Source organism: Paroedura picta, chromosome 3, assembly GCF_049243985.1.
Source record: "Paroedura picta isolate Pp20150507F chromosome 3, Ppicta_v3.0, whole genome shotgun sequence".
NCBI classification, from domain to species: domain Eukaryota; kingdom Metazoa; phylum Chordata; class Lepidosauria; order Squamata; family Gekkonidae; genus Paroedura; species Paroedura picta.
This window is the reverse complement of record NC_135371.1, coordinates 129,946,866-129,973,027: the sequence shown is the minus strand read 5'-3', so window position 1 is coordinate 129,973,027 and position 26,162 is coordinate 129,946,866. Positions and strand designations below refer to the sequence as shown.

The following is a 26,162-nucleotide window of genomic DNA, read 5'->3' as shown; positions in this document are numbered from 1 at the left end:
CAACTGGGAATACCATGGCCTTGACTAAACACACTTTTTTTGTCTCTGCTTTTTAGGATGCTGTTTAAATTTGCCATAGCTTTCCTCCCCAGGAGCAAGCGTCTTTTAATTTCTTTGCTGCAGTCCCCATCTGCAGTGATCTTGGAGCCCAGGAAAATAAAATCTGTCACTATCTCCATTTCTTCCCCATCTATTTGCCAGGAATTGAGAGGTCCGGATGCCATGATCTTCGTTTCTAGTTACATGGTATAAATTCTCCTGCCCCTACCCTCCTCAGCACTCCTTTATCAGGGCTACTCATCATTTTATATCACATATCTGATTCCCCCAGGCCTAGCTCTGGCAAGCTCTTCTGACAGGATTTAGAAAATTCTTTTTTACTTTCCCTTGGTCACATAATGTCATACAGAAAGCCATCTTAACCTCTGCTGAACAGGGCTGCTTCCAGTCCCCCAGAATTTCTGCAGTCATGGCAAGCATGGGAAGATTGCATTTCCCACATCACTAACTACAACCAACCCAAAAATATATGGCACGTAGAGGAAAAGTGTACAATTTCCAGCAGTGCAAACAGTAAGCCTCACCATCTCTTCTTTTGGAAAACAAACCACCTTTTCCTCACTGCAGCTGAACTCTAGCAGAAAGAATAGTTGGTATTTATATTCCACTTTTCACTGCCTGAAGTCATCTCAAAGCAGCTTACAATTGCCCTTCCCACAACAGGAGGGGCTGAGAGAGCTCTGAGAGAGGCCCATAACTGGCCCAAGGTCCCCCATCTGGCTGCATGTGGAGGAGATGGGAAGCAAACTCAGGTTTCCAGATTAGAAATTGCCATTAACACCTAGACCACTCCGGCCTCTACCGTTATAGGCTACAGTTTTCAGAGAGATCCAACCTTAGCTATTCATTTTAACGCGCATGTCTTGGGAACTCACAAAGTGTTTTTTCCAGAATACTGAGTAACTGCAGCCAGTTTCCTCAACCTCTGGCGGGAATCAGTCTGCAAACGAGGGCATCACCTGCGGCCTGCCCGGCATCAAACACCTATCCACATCCAAATGGGTTGCCGGGTTGCTCTGAAGTAGCACAATAAAATCAGAGGCCAGTAGCACCTTTAAGACCAACAAAGATTTATTCAGGGCGGGAGTTTTCGAGAGCAAGCACTCTTCATCAGAGAGCGTCTTGTCTTGCCACCCATCTGCTGCCGGAAACTTTCCGACGCTTTCTCTCCCCCCCCCCCCCAACCCCAACCCCAACCCATCCCATCCCTAGCAGTGCTCCAAACGCCGGACGCGCTCAGCATCAGCAGGGGCCGCCGCATCACTCCGTCCAACTCATGCGCGAAGTCTGCAAGCGGCACCTCCGCGAAAGCGCGCCCCGTCGCTGCGCCCCTCCCTTGGCCGGCTTGGGGCTGCACAAAGGAGCGTCTTTGTGCCTGGCCGGCCTTACCCACCTCCACGTGCTCCCGCTCCACCTCGACCGCCACCACCTCATGGCTGCGGTGCTCCTGGGCCCGGCACAGGTGGCAGATGCAGCTCTGATCCGTCCGGCAGAAGCTCTCCAAGGGCTTGAGGTGCAGCTTGCAGAGACTCTCCTCGATGTGCCGTAAGGGCGGCACCAGCCGGTGGCCTTGGAAAGCGGGACTTTTGAGATGAGGCTGCAGGTGGGGCGCGCAGAAGGACGCCAGGCAGACGAGGCAGGACTGCGCCGCCCTGGCGCGCTCCCCTCCGGTGCAGAAGTCGCAGAGCACCTCCTCCTCCTCCTCCTCCTCCGCCGCCGCCTCTTGCTGGCGCCCCGGGCCCTCGGGCCGGCAAGCCCCCTGCGCAGGGGACGGCTCGGGCGCCTCCTCGGGGGCCATAGCCAGGCGCGGACTGGGCGGCGGGGCAGGCAGACGGAGTTGCAGCAGCTCGGCCAGGGTGTGGTTCTTCCGGAGCTGGAGATCCGCCGGGAAGGGTTCCTGGCACAGAGGGCACCTGGCGCTGCTCTGGCCCCCGGCTCCTGGGGCGCCCCCCGGCGTCGGGTGGTGTCTGTGCGCTCGGATGCAGCTCAGGCAGAAGTTGTGGCCGCACGGGATGGTGACCGGGTCTCGCAGCGCGTCTAAGCAGATGGGGCAGCTGAAGCCGGGGCCTTCCTGCGGGCTGGCGGGGCAGGGGCCCGCATCCATGCTGCTCGAGCGAGCGCGGCGAGCCCGGCCGGCCTGGTCCCCGTCGCTAAGTCAGCGCAGGACCGGCCGGAAGAGCGCCAACTCCGCCCAGCGGGAACTCTCTGGCCAGTCCGGGGGCGAGGCGAGGCGAGGCGAGGCGCGAGGGGAAGGGCCGGCCTTCTTCCAGGGAAGGGCGTCGGACTTTTCCAACTCGGAATAGCTCCCACTGGCCCCGGGGCGCGCGAGAGGGAAACGAGGCCTTCATTCATTCACTCACTCACGGACAGGTCAACTCGGCCAAACCCCATCCCCCCTCCGAAATCCCAGCAGGGGACGTGGCAAAGGCCTGGCCCCCGTTCCCTCGGCCCTCAGGCGCATCCCACCCCACGGGAACGGGCCGAAGTGTCTCCTTACTGAGGTCCTAAAGAACGCCCCCCCCCCAATGCCCCCGACGGTAGGTGTGAGGCGGGTTCTCCCCGGCCGGGTTTTTGTCATCGTGGGATTTTGTGTCGGCGCCGCAACATTTATTCGTCGGGCTGCGGGAGAGTCCGGATGCCGCACGGTCGCTTCCCGCTTCCTCCATAGGAACGGACAGTCTCCTGCCGCTAGAGCTCTGGGCTTGAGAAAGTCAGGAGACGGTGCGATGACGCCCGGCCCTTCCCAGCGGCAGGAACTACTGAGGAGACGCCCTGCTGGCTTAGAGCAAGGAACAAGCGCTGGCTGTTGCTAGCCGCTCTGCTCTTACGCTTATTTAAAAGGGAGCAACTGTTTCTCCGCTGCTCTAGGGCTCCTGTTAGAAAAAGAGCTTTTATTTTGGTACCCCACTTCTCACTACCCAAAATAGTCTCAAAGCAGCCTGCAGTCGCTTATCCTCCCTCTACATCATGGAGAACCAGCTGGTGGTTAAGAGTGGCAGCCTCTAATCACACCTCCACATGCAGCCAGCTGGGTGACCTTGAAAACTCAGTTCTCTGAGCTCTCTCAGCCCCACCTAACTTAAAGGTTGTCTGTTTTTGGGAGAGGAAGGGGGTTGTAAGCGGCTTTGAGACTCCTAGAGCTGTAAGTGGAGTACAGAAACCCAGCTCTTCTTCCTGACAATAAACATCCTGTGAGGTAGGTGGGGCTGAGAGAGCTCTGAGAGAACTATGACCGGTCCAAGGTCACCCAGCTGGCTGCCTGTGGAGGAGGGGGGAATCAAAGCTGGTTCTCCAGATTAGAGGCTGCTGCTGTTAGCCCCTATACCATGTTGGCTGTCAATAAGAATTAAACCTCCTGGTTCTAGGGATTCCCCACCCCTATCCTGTATCTGATTATTTTGGAATATTGAGGGCAAGTTTTAGGCCTATTGGCTCTTGAATCATCTTTCTTCAAAATAAAACATACAGTGCAAGAAATTACTTGGAAAGTTTAAGATTAATCCAAGCATACAGCACGACATTGGCAATCACCTTTGGAATACTAAGAACAGTTCTGGTTTTGCTCTCTTAAGATTAGGTGTTATGTGGTTGTGAGCATCAGATTGGTATCTGGGAGACCCAGGTTCAAATCTCCACTCTGCCTTGGAAGCTTGCTGGGTGACTGAACTAGTCACACTCTCTCAACCTAACCTACCTCACAAGGTGGTTGTGAGGATAAACTGAAGGAGAGGAGAACAACGTAAGCTGCTTTCCATCACAGATTTAAATGGGTAGCCGTGTTGGTCTGAATTAACATATAAGCACGTATTTAAAAGAGCAGCAGGGCTTGTATAAGACTGGCTAGTCAGGCTCTGGTCACATTTACATTTGAATGCCCTGCCTGAGCGAGCAGAGGGATGTAAGCTGCTGTGGATCCTGATTGAAGTGATCAGCATGGTATAAATGAAGTAAAGTACAACAGTTAAAATAAAGATTAATGTACAGAAAAGGGAGACAAAACAGATCAAATGAACATAGCATGTTTTTTTTAAATTAGGAGTTAAATTCAGGCAGGTAGTCATGTTGGTCTGAAGCAGAAGAACAAATTTTGAGTCCAGTGGTACCTTTAAGACCAAAGTTTTATTCAAACTATAAGCATTTGTGTGCATGCCTGCTTCAGATACATTGAAATGGAAGTTACCAGTCCCTACATAAAGGCAGAGAGAGAGAGAGCTGTAAGGGAGTGTAAGTCGTCCCCGGCCCGAAGGAAGCGCGCCTAGCCTCGACCAGGGCCAGGGCTTTTTCAGTCCTGGCCCCTACCTGGTGGAAAGAGCTCCCGGGTGATCTGCGGGCCCTGCGGGATTTGTCAGCTTTCCGCAGGGCCTGTAAAACGGAGCTCTTCCACCAGGTCTATGGTTGAGGCTGGGGTCAGCGAATCAGGGACATCGCTCCCCCCCTAGGAGTTGGAGTGTACGCTACTCCCCTATCCTTTCCTCTTCACCTCTTAATAATTGGGGGAGGGACGGGATTTTTAGCTGCCATGTTAGTAGATTGATGTTTTAATGGGAATTTTAATGGGATTAGTTGTTGTGACCTGCCTCGAGCCTATCGGGAGAGGCAGGAAATAAATCATAATAATAATAATAATAATAATAGGTTTACAAACTTGCATGGAGATAGGAGGTTAATGGTTTTTCCCCCCTCTCACTTATAAAAGCCAGAATTCAGGTCAATTAAGCCAATAAGCGATGGATTCAAAACAGGCAAAAGGAAATACCACTTTACATTGATGCTAAACTAGCAGATTTGAAAGGTTAAAGGTATACTGAGGCCACTGAGCACAGATAATTTTCAAAAGGAATTTCACTCGGGAACAGCTGTATCGACAGCAATTAAGACTCAGGAGAACTTTCAAAGCTACAGCCCTGGCCTAATTCAGCAAGGCTCATGTGCAGAGATCAGAGATGACCAGCTGGTAAGGCTGTGAGCTGGTCTGGAGAAAAGTACCCTGCTCTTTTAATAGAGGCTTAGGTTTGGAAATGGGCAGCTAAAGGTTTGCATGGCGTGGAAGTAACACCCCTTTAATCCTCTGCTTGAAGGCGCAGGAGATTTTTCTTCAGGCTAGTTGGTAACCTTAGCGACTGGCAGTCTAGATGCAGAGCTAAAGCAACTTTTATCCACCCTTTGATAACACAACCTAATTTTAATTTTCTTTGTTGCATTTGGGCACAGTTTTGTTAATGTGAAAATGTTTCATTTTTGTGAAAAGAGCTTTCATGTACTAACATCACACAGCTCATGACTCATGCATCTAGTATGTAAAGATGCCTTGTCAAGTGGCTGTGTCCCATAAGGATGCTCCCAAGTTTGGAGCCCTACCAATTATGCAAGAATAACTTTATAACTGTCTCTGTTTCCCCACTGGAAGGCACTCTAGTGCCCTGCCTTCCACCACTATACTGCCGGAATGTATCTACTACATGTGTGTTATCCTATGTTTCAATGAAGGTCTAAGCAGCACCATCGACCAGACATTATATTAATTTCTGCTTATACCGCAAGGCCTCTACTATGACATGTGTAGAGGGTTTAGGTTGGAAAACACTGAAAAGCAGCATATCTGAGCAAGCTAGGCTAAGGAGAGACTTGCAGACATGTCAGGGTAGTAGCAAAGGCTCTGGTGTGGCTTTACAGCTCCAATAAACCTCCTCCTACTTGAATCCAAGCATACTACCACCTTCTGACCAGCTCATGGAGCAGTGGGGCCTTGTCATGAGGAACTTACCCAAATGCTGAGGAACCAAGCTCCTGACCTGCTATCTCAAAGCCCTTATCTCTTTTAGCTCCTACATTAATCTTCAAAAGGGCAGGCAAGGAGAGTGACAAAATGGGAATTTGGAGGAAGGATGCTGCAAGATTCCTTCCGAACACTGACCCAAGGAGGAAATGCTACAAAAGATTAAGCCAGTGCGGCCTTTATAAGGGACTGACTTCAGCTCCATCTTTACATTGAGTGACAAGAGATACTTATTGCCTTTTATATGAAATGTTTATTGAGAAAATGATAGAATTAAAATTGTTATATAGCATTTCTTGTTTGCCAACTGCTCTCTCCTCACTGTTTTGGTAAGCCTCATGCTAAATTAATGGTCCTCCATGTAAGTTTTTTTGGCCACCTGTTTTCAAAGAAAGACTCCGTTATGCTTAAGTGTGACATTTCAAACAAATAGCCTGTTGTTTTCCTTTTCAAATCCTAGAATACTCTAAAGGGATCCAGGAAAATATTTTGATTATCTCAGCAACTAAGACATCTCTTAATATTTTAGAATTACACTAATGAAATTGTTGTTTTCAATTCATAGGCCTCTATATATATTATTATATATATATTTCCACTGTGACCTTATCGCAACCCTGTTGATAAGGCACTCCAGGCTAGTTGTTTGTAGGAAAGGACCTGTCAAGTTTGCAGCAGAAAAGGAAAATAAAGCAAGAGTATTATTCAGATCGAGCGATCGAGGGCAAAAGAAGAAGGGGACGATGGAGTCACTGAAGCAGTAGGTGCGAACTTAAATGGACTCTGGGGGAATGGTAGAGAACAGGAAGGCCTGGAGGATCATTGTCCATGGGGTCGCGATGGGTCGGACACGACTAACCACCTAACAACAACAAATTATTCAGAGACCTGCCACATTTCTAGTAATGAACTGGAAGGGGTGGGTCCCGGTGAAGAGACAAATACAGACGCACTGGGAAACCAATATGGCAATAAAATATCAAAATTGGACTTATATAGAGTCTTCTCTCTTCAGTAATTCTTTTATTCTTATTTTTTCACACAAGTCATGCTCACAATAGCTAAATAGCGTCTGAAGCACCACAAGCTAAGTTTAGCTATTGTGAGCATGACCTTATACTCTATCAAGAGATTCCTTAATAAGTTGAAGTTGATCCTTAAATATAAAAACCGTCCCTTGAAAAAGCTGTAAGGTGAAACACGCCGGGACTTGTGTGAAATAAGAATAAAAGAATTACCGAAGAGGGAAGACTCTATGCAAGTCCAATTTGGATATTTTATTGCCATATTGGTTTCCCAGTGCATCTATATTTTTCTACATTTCTAGTTGGGCAGATAAGGAAAGCTAAGGGTTTACATTATCATCCTTTTCCACACTCATCCTCTCCATCCTTAGTCCTATTCTGATGGGAATACTGACAAACTCACCACCAGTATTACAGAGCTATCTGTCCATCTCATGGTTGCTTCGTGGCATCAGGAACTGCCTGTGAGTCAGGAAGTATCTCATCCGCTATGCTTTGGGCTTGGCTTTTTTGGCAAAGGGTAACTGCTGTGCCTTCGCAAAGCCAAAAAATTGGGCAAAGGGGCTCTGTAAAGATACTGTGGAAAGAATGGAGGTGTTTCATATGGTCTTCTATGCCATAGAAGGAAAGGACTCCTCGATCATAGTCCAACCTCACGCCAATGAATTTGCACAAGGACTCTTTTATCTTCGTATGTTCACTGTTGTGGTAGGCCAAATAACAATCTTCTTGGACATGCAGGCCCCAGGACAGCCTATCCAGCCCAATGGTGAACGTGCGGCCAACTTGTTTCTTTTTTGAGATGCTCTTGTAAGCAACACCGATAACAACAGACTGGCCAGACAGCTTGACTTCCCAGTAGTTACTGCCCTCGGTGAACTGCTGGGCACACAGGATCTGCCATGGCTCAAACGTCTTTGGGTCATTAGACAGTGTACTGTGAAAACCTTGAGTGTGTTTGGCCTTCCGGTTCTGGTCAGACAAGTACAGGTATTTGTTAGCTGTGGCTGGGTCAAAAGTCAAATTCCGATGATCTGCAAAAATAACAAGTTTGAGGAAGGGGAAAAATAGTATTTACCCTAGTACTAACCCTAGCCTGTTTAATCCCTCCCATTCCCCATCCCACCTTGAGGCTACATTGAAAAATAGTATGTCAGTATGACAGGGGAGAATTGCACAGTGTTAATGACCCAAACATACAAGGTTAAAGTCTGCAAATGGAGACTTAGTGACTTTAATATGACTTCAGTTCCACACAATAAGGTGATATCCAGTGTGGCAGTTAGGAGCACCATGGTACTTGGTTCATTTGTTTCTCTAGTAACCGCTTAAGTCTTGGGGATAATATCCAAAAGGCCTTGACTGGGACAGGAAAACAAAAACTTCAGGCTGCTCCATATCAATGGCCTGACCCATTCATTTCATGCAAGTGTATCACAGCCATGCACCTTCAAGCTCTGGGGACTAACTGCCCCTTTCTTTGGATACTGAAACCAAGTGGCATCTTTCCCCCACCTGAAGCAAAGAGCCAATCCCTGCTTCCTCTGCCTCTTCGGAGCAGGAGGTACTTCAGAGCAGCTGCCTCCAGTGGTGGTGAATAAGGGCTCTGGCCATTTCCTTTTGCTCAATGTTCTGCGCCCACTGGGGGCGCTGCCAGCAGAATCTGCACAGTGCCACACTGAGGGGGAGCCCCCAGCCATGGCGGCTGCTGGAGAGCACCAAAGATGAGCTGGCGGCAGAGTGGCAGGGCAGCCCCTGAGGCAGCAGCCGGGGAGGAGGAGCCATGGCCCGGTACTGACTGATCCACGGACCGGTACCAGTCCCCGAACCGGGGTTTGGGGACAGCTGTGCTAGAGCACACACTTGGATTTCCTTCACTTTTTCCTGTAGCAGAAGAGGCGAAAGTACTCTCTCATTCGGCTAACATTGTGGGGTTGCAGGATATTTAGCCAAGGCACGAGCAATGAACCTCTGCAGTGTACTTGTTAGATTGGAATGTGGATTTGGTGGGGGTGGGGAAATCCTTCTGCAAATAGGAAAGGGATGCCATCCATTTCCTTCGGAGCAAATCCTTTGCAGCTGCAAGTCCTGCCTTATACAAAGCAACCAGACCTGCAAAACTCACAAATGCCTTGCCAGGGTGCCTATGTAGGGTGTCAATCGGTACTAGCGTTCAGCTCCCTTGACCAGCTTTCTGCCTAAATAAGGATACTAAACGGAAGCTGAAGCAGAGGATGAGTGTATGCATGTATGCATATATATATACCCAAGAGTACCCTTCGTACATTCGTTGTTGTCCAAAGTTACAAAATATGTTTGCTATCATTTCTAGCAGCTACCCTTATACAGTCTTATCTGTCTTCATCATGTTTCATGCTTGACTGAGAACAGGAGTCTCAGTTGCTTTAATGGGGGAACTGTACCCCTGTTCAATTAAATGGATACTTTTTTAAAGAGCTTCTTGTATTCTTGATTTGAAACATGCTAAGTGCAAGATGACCCCTTTTAAAAAGCAGGTGCCATTTTAAAAAAAATCAAATGTATCTGGTGTAACAAATGTGCATTTCCAATGCCCAATAAAAAAACTTCAAGCAAAAAGTACCCTTCAAAATCTATTTTCCTTCCACAAGGCAATGGCATTAAAGTTTTCTTCCACTATGTAAAGCATACATAAACGCATGTGTCAATGAAGTCCGGTGAAGAGTTTGGATTCAGGTTAGGAACCCTAGATTGTAAGTCTTGCCTAGTGGTCCCCAACCACTGGGCCGTGGCCCGGTACCAGGCCGCGGTGGCCCTGACACCGGGCAGCGGCTCTCTCTCCCCGCCCCCCCCCCGCAGTAAAAAACTTCCCAGGCCGCAAGGGGGGGAGAGGAAAGCAGGTTGTACACGTGCATTGTGCATGCGTGGCCGGGTTGCGCATGCACGTATGCACAATGCGTGGCCGAAATCGCACATGTGTGACACTTTTGCGCATGCGCGAAAGTGCCAGGCATGCTCGATTTCGGCCGTGCATGGCGCGTGCACATGCTTGTGTGCGCGGCCGGGCAATTGCCCTCCCTGCTGCCGCCGGTCCCCAGCCTCAAAAAGGTTGGGGACCACTGGTCTAGCCCACAGGAGTTCAAACAAAACCTTGAAAGCAAGAGGCATTATTCAAACCTTGAACCTTGTAATGAATGTTGCATGAAATTTCCAATTCACTACATCAGAGAAGCAGCTCCCTACAAAGGGTTGTGTTCATGAGCCACCCTCCACTGAAGCCAGAGAGGAATATTATTGCAAGAATCAGGACCACTGTCTCAAACATTCTGAAGTGATAGGAGCTTGACCCAGGAGTCCTGTATTTCAGGATGGGGACCATGAGCCAGAAATCCTGCAGTATGAACAGAATTCAACTTCATTCACACAAAGGGGGTGCTGATTCCCTGTCAGCTACATTTGCAACTTCCTACATCTTTCAAAAAGAGAATCCAGAACCGTTTATGCAGAGGGCACTAGAACACAATCTGTTCACACAATATCATCTTTTGATCCATCCTAGAGATGCCAGCTTCCAGGTGAGAGCTGAGGAACTCCTGGAATGACAGCTCATCTACAGAATACAGAAGTTAGTTCCCCTGGAGAAAACAGATACTTTGGAGAATTAATACCACAGTGCTGTACCCCACTGAAGTCCCTGTCCTCCCCAGGCTCCACTGTTAAGTCTCAAGGAATTTCCAAACCTGGAGCTGGCAGTCCTATCTCCCCTCACCTGCTGCTGATCAGGGGGGACCTGGCAACCCTAATCCAACCCCTGGGGCTTTCATGACCTGCAGTGTTGCCTGCCTTTCTTCTCCAGCTTAACTCTGTATTATAAGAAGGAGAAAAAGAAGGAATCATCATAATCTTAAAGCGACTTACAATCCCCTGATATCACTGCTCGGTCATAACAGTTTTATCAGTGCCATGGCGAGCCCTAAGTCACTCAGCTGGTTGCATGTGGAGGAAGAGCAGCAAATCAAACCTGGTTTGCCAGATCAGAAGTCTGCACTCCTATCCACTACACCAAGCTGGCTATTGGCATGCAACTGCCTCCTATACCTCCTGCTTCATCCATGACAAAGTCCTCGCATTAAAAGGAATCTGATTCTGTATGGATAGCCCTGTTCACTTGTAGCAGCACATGAGAGCCAGCTTGGTATAGTGGTTAAGTGGGAGGGACTGGGTTTGATCGCCCACTCCTCCTCCACATGCAGCCAGTTGGGTGACCTTGGGCCAGTCTCAGAGCTCCTTCAGTCCTAGCTACTCACAATTTGCCTGTTGTGGGAAAAGGAAATATAGGATGGTAAGTTGCTTTGAGACTCCTTAGGACTGAGAAAGTGGAGTATGAAAACCTACTTTTTCTCTAAAAGAAAACATGAGTCCAGAAGCAGTTAAAACCTAACACTATTTATTCCAGCATAATCTTTGCTCCTAAAAACTTATGCAGAAATACGTACATTTTGTTAACCTTTAAGGTGCCACTGGATCAGTTTCATTGTCTTGCATTTTGCAACTCCCCCTCAAAATGGCATTCAAAGGAGATTATAAAATCATGCTGAACTGTCACACACTTACCCTAAGGTAAGTATACAGTATGCTGTTCTCTCCTTCTTGCCGAATCCTCCTTTGAGATGGAGTTAGGATGCAAAAATGCCTGACTCAGTAAGCTTGGTGGCTGAGTAGAATCTGAACTTGTATCTGACCCTAACTACTGCACCATATTGGATCTTGGTGTGCCTTCTAGGGGGTGAAGTTGGGTTTCTTTCCATTGCAATCTTGTGTGCACTTCACTGGGAGTAAATGTTCTACTGAACATCCACCATGCCCAGTGAATGCGCACAGGGACCCAAACTATCAGTGCTTTCGTTCTTCAGTTCAATGCGGACATCTCATACAAAAGGACAGTGGAGAAATTTTTGCAACCAAGGAAAAGGATCACTATATGTGTGGGTAGGATTCATTCCTTGTATGGCCACGTGTCTAGCGTAGCCAGATCTGAGGATTGCCTGGCAGCTAGTCAAGGCACATTCAGAAGTGGTTTTCCATTGCCTGCCTGTGTCCTGACCCCTAGTGTTCCTTGGAGGAACTACCACCCAAATCCTTCAAGGTCTCCCATCCAAATACCATCCAGGGCCAGCCCATCTTAGCTCCCAAGATCTGATGGCATAGAACTTGCCTGGGCTATCCAGGTCAGGGTTGCAGGTAGGAACAAGAATGGAATTCCGCCTCTGACTGGTCTGGTCTTGACATTATCTTACAGTGACTTGCACTAAAAAAAAAAAGCTCATGCAAGCAGTTTACCTGCCAGAGCAGTCTAACATGCAGGGGCATACTGGCAACTTACCGGAAAACGTACAGTCAAGTCCTAGAAACTCTGTTGAAGCCTTAAAGGGGCTGTTTGGCTCAGACCCCTCATCAGCCATGGCAGTGGGCATCCACTCACCCACTGCCTCCTCCTGCACTGCTTCTTGTTTGGGGGATGATGCTGTGGGAGCTAACATCTGTTGTTACCCCCACTGAGCTGAGTGACCCTGCAGAGTTGGCTTGAGGCACAGCAAGAGGAACTCAGCTTGACTTTTCCCAGGGCTGTTTCCCCTTCCCAGTCCACTCCTGGCAAGCTCCTGGGAACTACAAACACATGCAAGCAGGAGCGTTTGGATGGGGTTTGGGCACTTGAGAGCCACAATTTGTATGTGTTTGTAGCGCCTATATTACAAGCTACATTGTCTGTGTTAAATAGAGTGCTTGTATAAACTGTTCCTTCTTCATTGCCTGCTAAGTACACTGATGGAACCCATCTGCAGGAGTGGGAATTTCTAGAGATTCATTGTCTGAGTAGATACAGTGTGAGGACCTGAAGCATGTCTGACTATATCAGTACATTCATGGCCCTACTGCTCTAGAGCAGCCCAGTAAGTTCCTTACCTTTTAAAAAATGCATTCTTAATTCAGTCTCTGGAAGACACTGTGCAGGTCTCACGGTGACTGGTTTTGACTCCAGTGAGGCTGAAGAACAAGAGATACACACATACAAAAGGAAATTAAACAGGAAGAAGTAAAACACTGGCATTTTTCAAACTGTGGACATGTCAAGACTCAGCAGTGTGTTCAGGGAGTCTTATTGGGGGAGGGGTGCCATTACACATCTGGGGTACAGTGGTACAGCAAGTGCACTGCATGTAGAAAGCCCCAGATTAGCATACTGCTATCTCTAGGTAAAGGATCTGGGGTCAGTTTCTGCACAGTCAGTTTCAGAAAATACCCATTTCTGCCCAAGATCCTGCCAGTGAGAACAGACAGCACAGTGCTAGAATCTAGATGTACCAATATTGTGACTTGATACAATGAACAACTAAATTTGAGCTCACACCTTGAATAAACCTTTGTTGGTCTTAAAGGTGCAACTGGACTCTATTTTTGTTGTGCTATTTCAGACCAACATGGCTACCCACTTGAATGATACAATGCAGTTCCTCATCTTAGTATGTTCAGATTTTGAGATGCCGTTGTGAAGGGTTCAGGCACTGTGGACTGGTTATGGGGGCTGTGCATGTGACAATTGTCACCACAAACCAAACAGGCATTTCCTGTGGCAATGCAGCAGCCACACAGCAGTTTCTCTTGCATTTTTCTTGACTCAAAGTCCTCTGATGGTAGCTAGGGGGGGCTAAAAATAGCAACTACTAGATAGCTAGAACAAAATAAAGTTGTACCAGTCCGTTAGGACCTATTATCTCCTCTGATTTCCTAGGTTATCCTTATCCATGGTTCAGCCTGGGGGGTGGAACATGTCCGGCTGTCCAAGTTGGAATAGGGCCATTGGCCCTGCCCCTACAGCTCCCACCCTCTGTTCCTGGACTCTCGCCTCTTTGCTCTCAGATGCACCTCAGTGCCTGGAGCAGGTAAGGGGAGAGGGCCCTGGGCAAAGGGTCGTGGTGGAGGGCCTGCTAATGAGGGCCTCTTGGCTTGCTAGGCTGGGCCTGCTAATGAGGGCCTCCCTGCCTGCTGACTGCCTGCTAAGGAGCTCTATCCAGGGCCTGCTTGCTAACGAGCTGCCCACCCCACTTGATCCAGCTGCGAACTGCGGCCCAAAGCCACCTTAAGCTGCCTGGCTGGGGGCCAGGGGAGGGGGCCCTTTCAAGGCCCATTCTTAGGAACAGGCTTTGAAGCTAGTATTTTTATAAAGCCCTTTTTGTTGCAAAGATATAAAGTATGCACTTTGTTCCTTATATCTCCACAGCCAAAATTACTAGAAACTGTTTTTGAAGACGAAAGCTGGAAATCTGCTATAGGTGACAATGTAAGTGGGAGCTTAAAAATATGTGCACATTCTCATATACATGGGCACTCTGATCCAAAGGATGTATCATGCCAAGTTTCTGAAAGACTGCATCAATTTATTTATTTATGTTTTGATTTTTATTCTGCCCTTTCTCAAAAATATGCAATGCAGATGAAAACCCAGAAGATAGATGATTATGGGATAAAGTCTTGTGGATGTTCTATGTGTGTGTCATTTGACTGACCCCCTTATCCTGTACTGTGCAGTCTCTCCAGTTAAGATCCTCTTGCCAAGTCCTGTTTTCTGCGCCCCTGCCGGCAGATCCAAGGCATATTACAAGAACAGCCATGGGCTTTTTAGTGGTGGCACCTCACCTTTGGAATAGCTCTTCCCACCTTGAAGCTCACCTAGCATCTCTGCTACTGTGTCCTTTAGATGCCAGGTGAAACCATTTCTCTTTGCCTAGGTTTTTTAATTAGAATTGCCATATCATCATCATCGTCATATTTCATAGCCCACCATTCCCAGGAGGCTCAGGGAAGGTAACAACAATACAGAAGACACAAAACAGCTGTCTGTTTTGTATATAAATATTTATCTTGTATTTGTATATAAATATTTTGTATATCATATTTTGTGTATATATGTGTATGTGTATGTATATTTATATATAGCCTCTTGTGGCGCAGAGTGGTAAGGCAGCAGACATGCAGTCTGAAAGCTCTGGCCTTGAAGCTGGGAGTTCAATCCCAGCAGCCGGCTTAAGGTTGACTCAGCCTTCCATCCTTCCGAGGTCGGTAAAATGAGTACCCAGCTTGCTGGGGGGTAAACAGTAAAGACTAGGGAAGGCACTGGCAAACCACCTCGTACTGAGTCTGCCATGAAAACGCTAGAGGGCGTCACCCCAAGGGTCAGACATGACTCGGTGCTTGCACAGGGGATACCCTTTACCTATACCTATACCTATATCTGTATCTATATATATTTCTTCTTTTATTCTATCCTACAAATGTGTTGACAACTAGATTTCGTATACCAGTAAAGACTCCAGTAACCCACTAAAAACCAGACCCTTCTAATGCTACCCTTTGCACAACAAATAAATAAAAACAATAGTTACACTGTGCGTCAGTGGCTTCTGGATTCAAGGAATCTGACAAAGCTTCCTGAAATATCCGGGAGACCTCATTGAAGAACTTGTTGATTGAATCCACATTGCAGGCCAAATCAAATTCAACAGCTGGAGGAATTTTCAAGCTGCCAGGAGCAGGAAGAACCAAAAGTTCCTACAAAAAAATTAATAAAGTTAAACCACAAGCTTGGTGATTTATGAAAACAGAGGTAACCTTATGGTGAATTTAAATGCAATGGATTCAGGAGCCTCTTAGTATGTCAACTTCCCTCTTACTGGTCCAGCCTAGTCTTATTTGTTGGATTGCTGGCAGAGCATTTTTCTTGCTGATTACTTCGTCCCTGTTTCCCTCCATAAGAAGGATGGACTCTCATTCCCTTCTCTCCCAGCTACAAACGATTTCCCCTAGAGGATGCAAGTATGGGTATCCTCTCATTGGTAAGGCAGGCCACAGACTGGAGCTTCCTTCTGCTACAAGATTTCTTCTCCTCTCTGGAAAGGGGAGGCTCAGTCAGTGGAATTTCCCTAAGGCAGTTGCTCTTCAGCCTGCCTGTAGTAAACTGTGTCCTGAAGTTTCAGTTGCCTTACTTGCCAACCATTAGTTGTCAGCTAATCTGCTCCCTGCTGATAAAGTAAGAAGTACTCTTTGTTGAGAGTCTACACCAGTGGTCCCCAACCCGCAGGCCGCGGCCCGGCGCCAGGCTGCAAAGGCCTCAGCGCCGGGCCGCAGCTCCTTCTTCCCTCCCCCCCCCGAAGCGAGAAGCTCGCCAGGCCGCGAGCAAATTGGCCACCAAAGCGGCCGATTAGCTCGCGGCCCGGCAAGCTTCTCGCTTCGGGAGGGGAGGGGAGGAAAGAGAAGCTTGCCGAGCCGCAAGCTAATCGACCGCTTTGCTCGCGGCCTGGAGGGGCCGGGAGGGGAAGCCGCGACCACCGGCATGGCGGCGGCGCCTACGTGCGTGCGCGGGCCCCTGGGCCACCCTCTCCACCCACTACGCTGCAGCGGTCCGCAGCAAGCGGAAACTTGCGGACCGCTGGTCTACACGACACAAAACCTCTTTCCAATCTCAGTGGCCCATGGCATCCTCTGTGTTAAACATAGTGTCACTGTCTAGTTACTATACAAATAAAGTGGAATCTTAAAAGACCTTATTTCATACTAATTAATTTGTTCCATATTTCAAATAACTAATTAATTGGTCATAATTTTTTAAACCTTTATAATCATATGGTAAATAGCTGTATGTTTTATATTTAACTAGTAAGCAAGCCCGCTGTAATCACAATACAGCAGGCGCTAGGCAAGGGAGCCCCCGGCAGCTGCGGGCAGCGTGGCTGGCAGGGGCTCCCTGGCCGGTGGCCTGACACGGCAAGAAGCTCCCTTGTCGGCAGGGTGGGAATCGGAGAGGCCAATCGGCAGGTGCAAAGCACCTGCCGATTGGCCCCGCCGATGGTCTGTCCAGAGGAAGGGGCCAATCGGCACCCTTCCTCATCCCGGACAGAGCCCGCCCTAACTCCTCCCCCTAAGCCCTTACGGCTTTATTTAGTCCATGGCGCCCGCGGCGCCACAGGCGGGGTTAGGATGTGGGGGTTTCTATGAGAATTTTGTGAATAATATATTCATTATTTCAAGGCTGTTATTATTGGGCTAGGCCTATGTCTTATATCAAAACACGTTATTTTAAGAAATCACCCAAAAGTAGTAAAAGTTTAATGGAACCAGTGGAATTCTGGAGGAGATATGTCACTATAAACAAGAAAAGTTATGGAGAAGAACAAGATGAAATAACAGAGATATCACAGTTTTTGCAAGGTATAAATATGCTCACAAAGCAACTACACAGCACTAAGGCCGACTTGAAGAAATAACTGAAGTGGAGAAGGAAGTAGTTGATTCGAAAGAGGAATTAGCCTCAAATATAGCTAATTTGAAAAAAAAGTGTGGAGGCAAACACCCAACAAATTGAGGAGGTTCAGGCTAAGGTCCACAATTCTGAAAAAGAGGTGAAAGAAATAAGAGTGTGGCAAGATTCCACAGAATTATTGGGGTGCAGGGAAGAAATCTAAATCTGTGTCTTAGGGGAGTGCCAGAAGAGTTTTGAAAAACAAATATGGAACAAGAATTTACAGGAGAAGGAAGTTTAGACTGAGAAAATCTTCAGAATGAATTTTATAATTGCCATACACAGAAAACTACCCAAAGACATAATTCTAAGTTTGATAGTAAAAAAAGCAAGAGATTCTGTACTTAACAAAAATTGGACAGAACTGCTAAAAGTTAAAGGTCAATTGACCTTTATTTAATTTAATTTAGCCCATTTCTTGAGCCTATCAAGATTCTGATTCTGTCTTCAGTTGTGTTTGCTACCCCTCCCAGTTTAGTATCGTCTATAACAGTGGTCCCCAACCTTTTTATCACCGGGGACCGGTCAATGCTTGACAATTTTACTGAGGCCCGAGGGGGAGGGGTAGTCTTTTGCCGAGGGATGTCACTGCAGCTGCCTGATTCCCTGCTCCACTTGCTTTCCCGCCGATGCCCTTGACTTCCTGCTGCCCGCTGGGGGATGCTGCCAGCCGCAGCTGTGCAGTGCCACGCCGAGGGGGAGCCTCAGCCATGGCAGCCACCGGAGAGCACCAAATGTGAGCCGGTGGCAGAGCAGCCCCTGAGGCAGGAGCTGGGGAGGAGGACAAGGAGGAGCCGTGGCCCGGTACCAACTGATTCATGGGCTGGGATCGGTCCCCGGACCAGTGGTTGGGGACCACTGGTTTACAAATTTAATAAGTACCCCCTCTAATCCCTCATTCAAATAAATATGTTGAACAACACAGGCCCAAGAGGATGCTGAACCATTAACAAGTACCTTTTGTGTACGATCTGTCAACCAGTTATCGATCCACCTGACAGAATTAGGATCCATACCGCATTTTACCCCATGGACCGTAGCAGGAAGGTTTTGCCGTTGATCTTGCTGTCTCACCAGTGTGTGGGATTGTGCAATATGATGAACATGATGCAGTGGCTTTATTCTATACAGCCCTTCTCCAACAGAGCAGGATGAAACTAGTACATCCGGAAAGGAGAACTGGGCAACTTGTTTAAGCACCTTTATCCCTGTTCAGGTCCAGGAACTGCATACTAACTGGCAACATATCTATACCACAAAGACACACCTCCAGAAATGTTATGTCATCAGTGCAGGCTAGCAGCTCCTGGGCCTTCTTGTTGTGCTCGCTAACCGTGGCCTCTTGATGCTGCAACTGATCCCAGTTTTCTTGCACTTGGTTTAGGGCAGTAGCCTGCTCCTTTTCAACTCTCTCCAGTGCCTTCCTTTGGCATTCCTTCAGAGTCTCACTGAGATGGAGAAACTTCTGCAAAATCCCTGATTTTAACTTCTCTGAGGAATCCTGCATGACAACAAAAGGGGGATTAAATATGAAAAAAATTCACAGGTATTTCCCGCATTTGTCTTTGTTCTGATGGATAGATTCCATATTTCTCTTTGATGGGAGGGGGGGGGGATATGAGGCAGAATGCAAAGTAAAAAGAAGTAATCTTTGCATTGCAGGCAGGAACTCTTAGGAAGGAAAATAAGTGAGCCACTTGCTCTTTCAGTTGCTGCCATTTCTGCTAGAGAGGTAAAGGATGGGGAGAAAGTACTTGTTTCTTGGGGTGACGTCCATGGCTTCTTACATTAATGCCAACTGTCTGGTTCTCCAGCTTCTGGATTTCTTTTTTGATTTCCTTTGCCCTCTTCTCAGTTTTTTCCAGTACTTCCATTAAATTTTCCTGCCAAAGAACCCCACAAAAGTGTCAATTATTTCATTATCCTGTGCATAACCCCACGACCCCTTATTTCTCCTAGGCAGATGACATTTCCAGAAATATTATCACCTGTAAAAACATTGGAGGTCAGAGACTAGTTGGGGATTGAGAGGTGCCTGAAATTATTATTGCTGGCATCCTCCTAGGATCTTCAGATCAGATTTTTCTTCTTAGCCCTGAAAAAAACCTGGAAAATATTTCAAGAGATATTTTTAAATTTGATTTTTTAAAGCCGAGTAGAACAGAACTAGGTAGCCAGCCAGTCCTACCAGCACAGATATTTAAGGTAGAAGGATAAGTATGACAGAATACATGAATAAATGTAAGGGTGGATAAAAAAAAGACAGGGAAGTGACATGAAGTGGGAAATTTGGTGGGATGATGTGACCTCATAGGAAGATGATTTGGAAGTGACCATTGACCTGGATGTGACATCACAGAGGCAATATCACCTGCCTGCTGAGCTCCCTCCCTTTTCCAACCCTCAGTCTCCAGCTCCAAATTGCTTTGAATTTTCCAGTCTGGAACTGGCAGTCCCAGTAGGAAGAAAGATAATGTCATACATTGACCACTGCTGATTTTATCCACATGTGGAAAGCAGGAACAGCCCTCCACCATTTAAAGGGAATGTCCATGTGACATTGCGCTCAATACGTAAAACCATTTCCCTGCCCAGACAGAACAGGGCATTCTTAAAGCTTGCACCTATATGAGAAATTCACCTTTTTGGTGTTTTAATCCCACTGTTCCAAAAATGCAGATAAAGCATGAAGGAGGAGAACTCTATCTGAACAGGGCATTTAAGTTTCCATGACTCTTCCGACTCAGGATGGTTCCGTGGCACAACTGGGGAAAATGACACGGAACGAGCACTCAGAGTACACATGTCTGTTGGCAACTGGAAGTGTATAATGACTTCCAAATTCCAGACATACATGGTGGTTAGATTCAAATGGTGGTCTGTGTTGGTCTGAAGTAGTACAATAAAATCAGAGTCCAGTAGCACCTTTAAGACCAGCAAAGATTTATTCAGGGTGTGAGCTTTCAAGTGCAAGCGCTCTGAATTGACCATCATAACAGTAGGTTGCACTCGAAAGCTCATGCCGTGAATAAGTCTTTGTTGGTCTTAAAGATGCTACTGGACTGATTTTATTATGGTGGTTAGAGTAACACACAAAGTTTAACTTTGAAACAGAAGCCATGGAAGACTGCTTTCTAATTATGGTGTTGGAGACGAATGCTGTAAATACCATGGACAGCCCAAGTTACCAACAAGATAGTTTTAGAGAGGAGCAAACCAACTATGTCATTAGAAGGAGAAATATTATGGCTAAAGTTCACTTACATTGGACACATCATGCAATCAAACTCGCTAGAAAAATAATTAATGCTCGTCATGGTCAGTGGCATGAGGCTCTTGTGGCACAGAGTGATAAGGCAGCAGACATGCAGTCTGAAAGCTCTGCCCATGAGGCTGAGAGTTCAATCCCAGCAGCCGGCTCAAGGTTGACTCAGCCTTCCATCATTCCGAGGTCGGTAAAATGAGTACCCACCTTGCTGGGGGGTAAACGGTAATGACTGGGGAAGGGAATGGCAAACCATCCCATATTGAGTCTGCCATGACAAAGCCAGGGGGCGTCACCCCAAGGGTCAGACATGACCCGGTGCTTGCACAGGGGATACCTTTACCCTTACCTATGGTCAGCAGCAAAAGGAAACGTGGTCGCCAAAGGATCCTCTGGCTCGACACGGTCAAAGCCAATACAGGGATGACCATGAACCAACTAAAAGAAGCAGTCAAAGACTGGGGCACATGGCAGAGACTATAGAATTGCCGAGGATCGGACACGACTGAACAGATAACATCATCCTCAAGTGAAACAAGAAAGGGTTGGGAAACTAACATTTTGCTCAAGTGGGGGGTAGGATATATCCGTAAATTGTGATGGTGTGGTGCCCTGTGCAGCTAGTTACTGAAAAGTTTTGTAAGCAAAACCTTTAGTCCTCCTACTTTGCTTACCTCTTTTATCTTCCGCTCCTCTTCAAACAGAACTTTCTGGTGGTCCCGGCACGCCTTCACTGAGCATACACAGCAGATAAACTGCTTCTCGGTCTGGCAGTAGAGCTCCAGAGACCGCCCGTGCCTTGGACACCTCTTTTCACCAACTGCTGCTACCCTCTCTGGCTCAGGTGCCCGCAATTCTCCAAACCTGCAAACTTCTACGAGACTGTCAAGCTGAACAGTCTTGCTGAGTTGGGGCCTCTGTGGGAATCTTTTCCTGCATTCAGGGCAGGTGTAGCCATTCTGGCTGACAGGCCCCTGTTCCTCTTTGTCCCAGTGGCTGTTGATGCACTTCTCACAAAAACTGTGTCCACAGGGTGCAGTCACAGGAGTGGCAAACATATCTAAGCAAATGCAGCACAACAGCTTCTCTTCCAGCTTCTGAGAACCTAGAGAAGCCATCTTGCTGGAAGCAACTCCAGCTAAGAGGAAGAGAAAACGAAACCAGTGCAGCTATTATGCCTCTTAAGTGGGAGGCACAAAAATAATAAGAGCTCACTGCCAGCAAGGCTCTTAAAGAGACAGGCGCAATAGGCACGGCTTGCTTTATTAAAGATCATCCCGTCACAAACAAATAACGGCAGCCATGGGGAGATTCCAGCCCTGTGTTTAAAGGCTTTTGGAAGAGAACATAGGATTTGTAACATATGTTGTTGCTCTGTTAACTTATATAACTTATATCTACGACAAGGACATGTTTTTTTATACCTTGCTTTTCACTACCCAAGAGTCCCAAAGTGGCTTACAAGCCTTTCCCTTCCTTTCCCCAAAACAGATGCCCTGTGAGGTAGGTGGGGCTGAGGGAGCTCTAAGAGAAATACTCTGTGATAACAGCTCTAAGAGAACTGTGACTATCCCAAAGTCCCCCAACTGGCTGCATGGGGAGGAGAGGGGAATCAAACCTGGCAGCAAGATGGCTGCAGATGACCAACTGCTCTGCTGTTTTAGCTGGGACAGGGTAAAAGTAGGAATGGCTTGGAACACCCTTAAACAAACTAGAGTACCCCCCCCCCAAAAAAAACCCAACAAAACAACAGTGGGATTCATTAAATACACACGAGGACAATATTTTAGAAATAAAAAGATTGTAATCCCATACCTTTATTAACCCTTGCCAAGGTGAGTTTTTTTTAGAGTGGGTGGTATGACCAGGACTCTCAAAGAGACTCTGCTTAAATTCATACATGACTATTGCCTCCTCACTGGCAGAACTACTGTGGCTATTTTCTAACAACTGAAAAGTATGAACAATGAACTTGACAGGCTCAGGCATGACTTGAATACCTCAAATACCTAATCCCCCCCCCCCTGAATGCTCGGGTGAGAGAAGCTTCAATTACTTCTATAATAAACTCTAAGCCTCCCTGCTTAAATGATGAGGCATCCTTGACTCTCTCAGATTGACATTTGTTGAATCTGGGTATCTGCAGAGAGGGATTGCTTCTCCCAATATGTCCCCCAAAGAACATTATGGTCAGCAAACCAAAATTTGCTCAGTGTCCCTGGCCTCAAAGAAGTGAAACTGGCCTCAACACGGGCGAGGGCTTTTTCAGTCCTGGTCCCAGTCTGGTGGAATGCTCTGCCAATCGAAAGCAGGGCTGTGTGTAACCGCAATCAGTTTTGCAGGGCCTGTAAGACAAAGGTATTCCACCAGGCCTATGGTTAAGGTCAGGAATATAATACCCAATAACATCAAACTGACTACAAAATTTGAGTACCACACACCCAATGCACCTCCAGATGCCCTGCCTGCCCTGCTAGAAGCTGCGGCCGCCTGGACATTACAGTTCCCTAGACTAGCGGTCCCTAACCTTTCTCAGGTCAGGGACCGCCTCCGGGGTGAGGGGAGAGCTGACGGCCCAGGTGCTGCAAAAACGCGCAGGCGCAGTTGCTGCGCAGGCGCGTTTCCGCCACCAGGTGGCGCTAACGCACATGCACGCAGTTGCCACGCGTGCACATTTTCACCACCAGGGAGCGCTAACGTGCATGCACAGCAACTGTGTGCATGCGCGTTAGTGAATCCAGCACGCCAGCGGCTGCGGCTGCCTCTTCCCTTCCTTCTCGCTGCGGGCGGGGGGAGGCAGGTGCGGCTGCTGGTGGCCCGGTACCGTGGCCTTTGCGACCCAGCACTGGGCCGCAGACAGGGAGTTGATGACCCCTGCCCTAGACTACTAATTCTGGGGGACTTTAATGTCCATGCAGAACTGCCACCCTCTGGCAATGCGCTAGACCTGGTGTCAGCCATGGCAACGCTAGGGCTCTCGCAATTTGTTGCTGGCCCTACCCATCAAGCAGGTCACACCCTGGACCTGATTTTCGGTGCAGGGTTGAGTGTGGATCTATTCACGGCTACAGCCATGCCATGGTCGGACCACTATACCCTGAAGACCCGGCTTGGGTTGCCACCTCCGCCTCAATTGGGTGCCGAGCACATTTCAGCTCGCCTGCGGATACTTATGGATCCAACTGGATTCCTGAATGCTCTGCGGGACCCAATGCCCCCCGGCACTTCTCTAGATGGACTGGTCAGCGACTGGCATGACAGAATGCTGGCAGCCACTGATAAGATAGCTCCCAAATGTCCTCTCTGACCCCGTCTCAAGCGGGCTCCATGCTATACGGAGGAGCTCTGCCAGAAGAAACAGGAACTGAGCGAATTTGGAGGAGGACTCCAAACTTACTATTTAAGGTAGTCCGAGCTCTCACCGCCCTCGATGAAGGACGCCAAAATAATAGCCAATTGGGCATTAGCTGTGAGGCATTTGTGAGTCACTTTGCAGACAAAATCTCGAGGCTTCGCCATGACCTTCCTTCAACTTTACACACAGAAAGTGTCTAGAGGCCCCTTAGCCGTCTTTGGAGAGAACAATGAGTCTCTTCAGATGACTCTCACAAACTGAAGTGGACAGGATGCTAGCAGCAACGAGGCCAACCACTTGCCCACTAGACCCATGCCCTCTAGACCCGTGCATGAGTAGACCTGCGACTGGAGAGGTTTTTACAGCTAAAAGTCTCCAAGGGGCACTAAAGCCTCCAGGAGGCACTGTGCATCAGAGCCAAAAACTTGTTCCTGCCCAGGGATCTCATACTCCTGCACAGTAGCGTCCCCCCCTACCTAATACCTATAGTGCCACTAAGGCAATGAATGCAGAGAAGCAGGAGGGAGGGTATGTATGCATGCACAGAAAATACTCAATGAACAATACAGTTAAGTGCAACTTGGTTTCATTATTAATCTTCTGTTTAGTCCGACATGGGGATAATATACTTACCAGGCGATTGGACATGCTCTCCTCACTTGAACAGTGAGCGAAGTTCTGCCTTTCCCACTTGAACTTCTTGCCTCACTCGCAGATCCAAATTGTAATGGTATACGAATGTATCTGCTGTTGACCAAGAGGCCGCTCTCCATAGAATACCAATGGTACTCCATAGAACAAAACTGAAGCTATAGCTCTAGCAGTAGAATGGGGATGAAGGTTAAGTGAACACAGCACCCTCACCAAACCATAGCATTCACTAATGGTTGAAACAATCCACCAGGACAAATTTGAAATCCTCTTTTCAGTGAAATATATAAACAGTACTCTATCCTTGTGGAACTACAGGGTTGTTAAGTTATAACAACATTTAAGGAGTGTAACAATCACTCATTTTCTGATCTTGGTAAAAAAAAAAAAAAAAAAAAAGAGTGGCAAAATAATATCCAGGGATAAGTTGAACCTGGAAGCTCCACACCTATGACTGGGCTGAAGGAAAAAGCATCAAAAATGGGGAGGGGGTGTCCTACTTGAAAAGCTACTCACTCACACCCTCCTGGCTGATGTAACAGCCACCAGAAGACAGACTTTCATAGAGAGTTCAGTCAATGAGCACATGGCAGGAGGTTCAAATTGCTTACGGATCAACTGGGCCAAAACAAAGGAGAGACACTACTGAAGAATCAATGGGTTCCAATATGGGCAAAGATAACATAGTTCCTTAAGAAATCTTTTGTACAAATGATGGGAGAAAACTGCCCCCCCCCATTAACCCCCATGGTAACTAGAGATGGCACTTAAATAAGTTGGGGCCCCAGTGTTAAAAATCTCAAAGCTCTGTGTCCAAAGGACAGCACTAAGTATTACAAAAAAAAAGATCAACATTCAGAAAATGGACACTTTTTCAGGGCTAACTTGGACAACGGCCCCGAAGCTTACTCCCACAATGCTGCTTTACGTTTTGATGCTCTATTTTCTTGAGCTTTGGGGCATGGGAATGTTGTGCCCTTCACCCAACCAAAACAGATATCAGTTGTGTTTGTCAGTTTCAGTAATCTTTGCCCCACAATTGATGCATTTTTTGAAAAAGGCTTTCTGAGGCACAGTACAAACTCAGAAGCCAGAACAACGCCAGCAAACCAGGGAAGCAATTCCTGACTAATGCAGAAAACTGGAGACCCCAAAAGTCAACTTTCTCCTTTGGCAACAAAAGATGAACTTAGGGTGGGGCCTGCTGTGTGGGAGCATGTAGTCCATAGGTGGCCAAATTGGGGCTCTCCAGAAGTCTATGGACTACAATTATGCTGAAATTGTAGTCCATGGACATGTGGAGAGCCCTGATGTAGTCCCTGGATGGGAACAAGTTTCTGGCTCCAGTGTACAATGACCTCTCTCTGCTTGGCAAGTTTACTCATGTGCAGTCACCATGTGGAACAACACAAAAATTCAAGGATGAAAAAAACGTACTAAGTAAGCAACCTTTTTGAGACTCAGGGCACTTTTGGAATTCTGTCACAGATTTGGGGGTACAACCATAAAATGGCCACTGCATGAAATGGAGCCAAGTACAACATACACACACAAAGAGGAAGTCCAAGTGCAGGGGACAGGTGGAGTAATTTAACAAAATACACTGGGAAACAGTCATGGAATAAAACCAACACTGGTGTCAATTGCCACCAAAGTAATATTAATCTGCACAGCCAATCAAATCCCCAGTCATCCCC

General features: G+C 47.5%; 2 protein-coding genes across 3 annotated transcripts in view; both read right to left on the bottom strand.

The window, feature by feature from the left end:
* The window catches only part of TRIM47 (tripartite motif containing 47), a 31,424-nt gene extending 28,997 nt beyond the window's left edge, over positions 1 to 2,427 (bottom strand). Inside the window, exon 1 of the mRNA XM_077327756.1 lies at positions 1,454 to 2,427. Coding sequence (XP_077183871.1) covers positions 1,454 to 2,164 — 711 coding nt within the window. The 5' untranslated portion in view covers positions 2,165 to 2,427. The remainder of the gene's footprint in view (positions 1 to 1,453) is intronic.
* A 3,639-nt stretch (positions 2,428 to 6,066) lies between these two features.
* TRIM65 (tripartite motif containing 65) lies at positions 6,067 to 26,152 on the bottom strand. 2 transcript variants are annotated; one of them, XM_077327758.1, is made up of 7 exons: positions 24,448 to 26,152; positions 21,134 to 21,597; positions 18,982 to 19,077; positions 18,462 to 18,695; positions 15,282 to 15,447; positions 12,805 to 12,885; positions 6,067 to 7,895 (listed from the first exon to the last, which is right to left on the bottom strand). In XM_077327758.1, exons 2-7 carry the CDS (start codon positions 21,575 to 21,577, stop codon positions 7,294 to 7,296), a joined length of 1,623 nt encoding a protein of 540 aa, XP_077183873.1. In that variant the 5' UTR covers positions 21,578 to 21,597; positions 24,448 to 26,152; the 3' UTR covers positions 6,067 to 7,293. The 2 variants fall into 2 exon arrangements, with proteins under 2 accessions (XP_077183873.1, XP_077183872.1); XM_077327757.1 differs by having other exon boundaries at positions 21,134 to 26,152.
* Positions 26,153 to 26,162: the final 10 nt, after the last annotated feature.

Coding starts and splice junctions, on each gene's coding strand:
- TRIM65 (XM_077327757.1), bottom strand. CDS start 21,577: ATGGCTTCTCTAGGTTCTCAGAAGCTGGAAGAGAAGCTGTTGTGCTGC. Junction 19,078..21,133: donor AGGAGCGGAAGATAAAAGAG/GTAAGCAAAGTA, acceptor GTTCTTTGGCAG/GAAAATTTAATGGAAGTACT. Junction 18,696..18,981: donor ACCAGACAGTTGGCATTAAT/GTAAGAAGCCAT, acceptor GTTGTCATGCAG/GATTCCTCAGAGAAGTTAAA.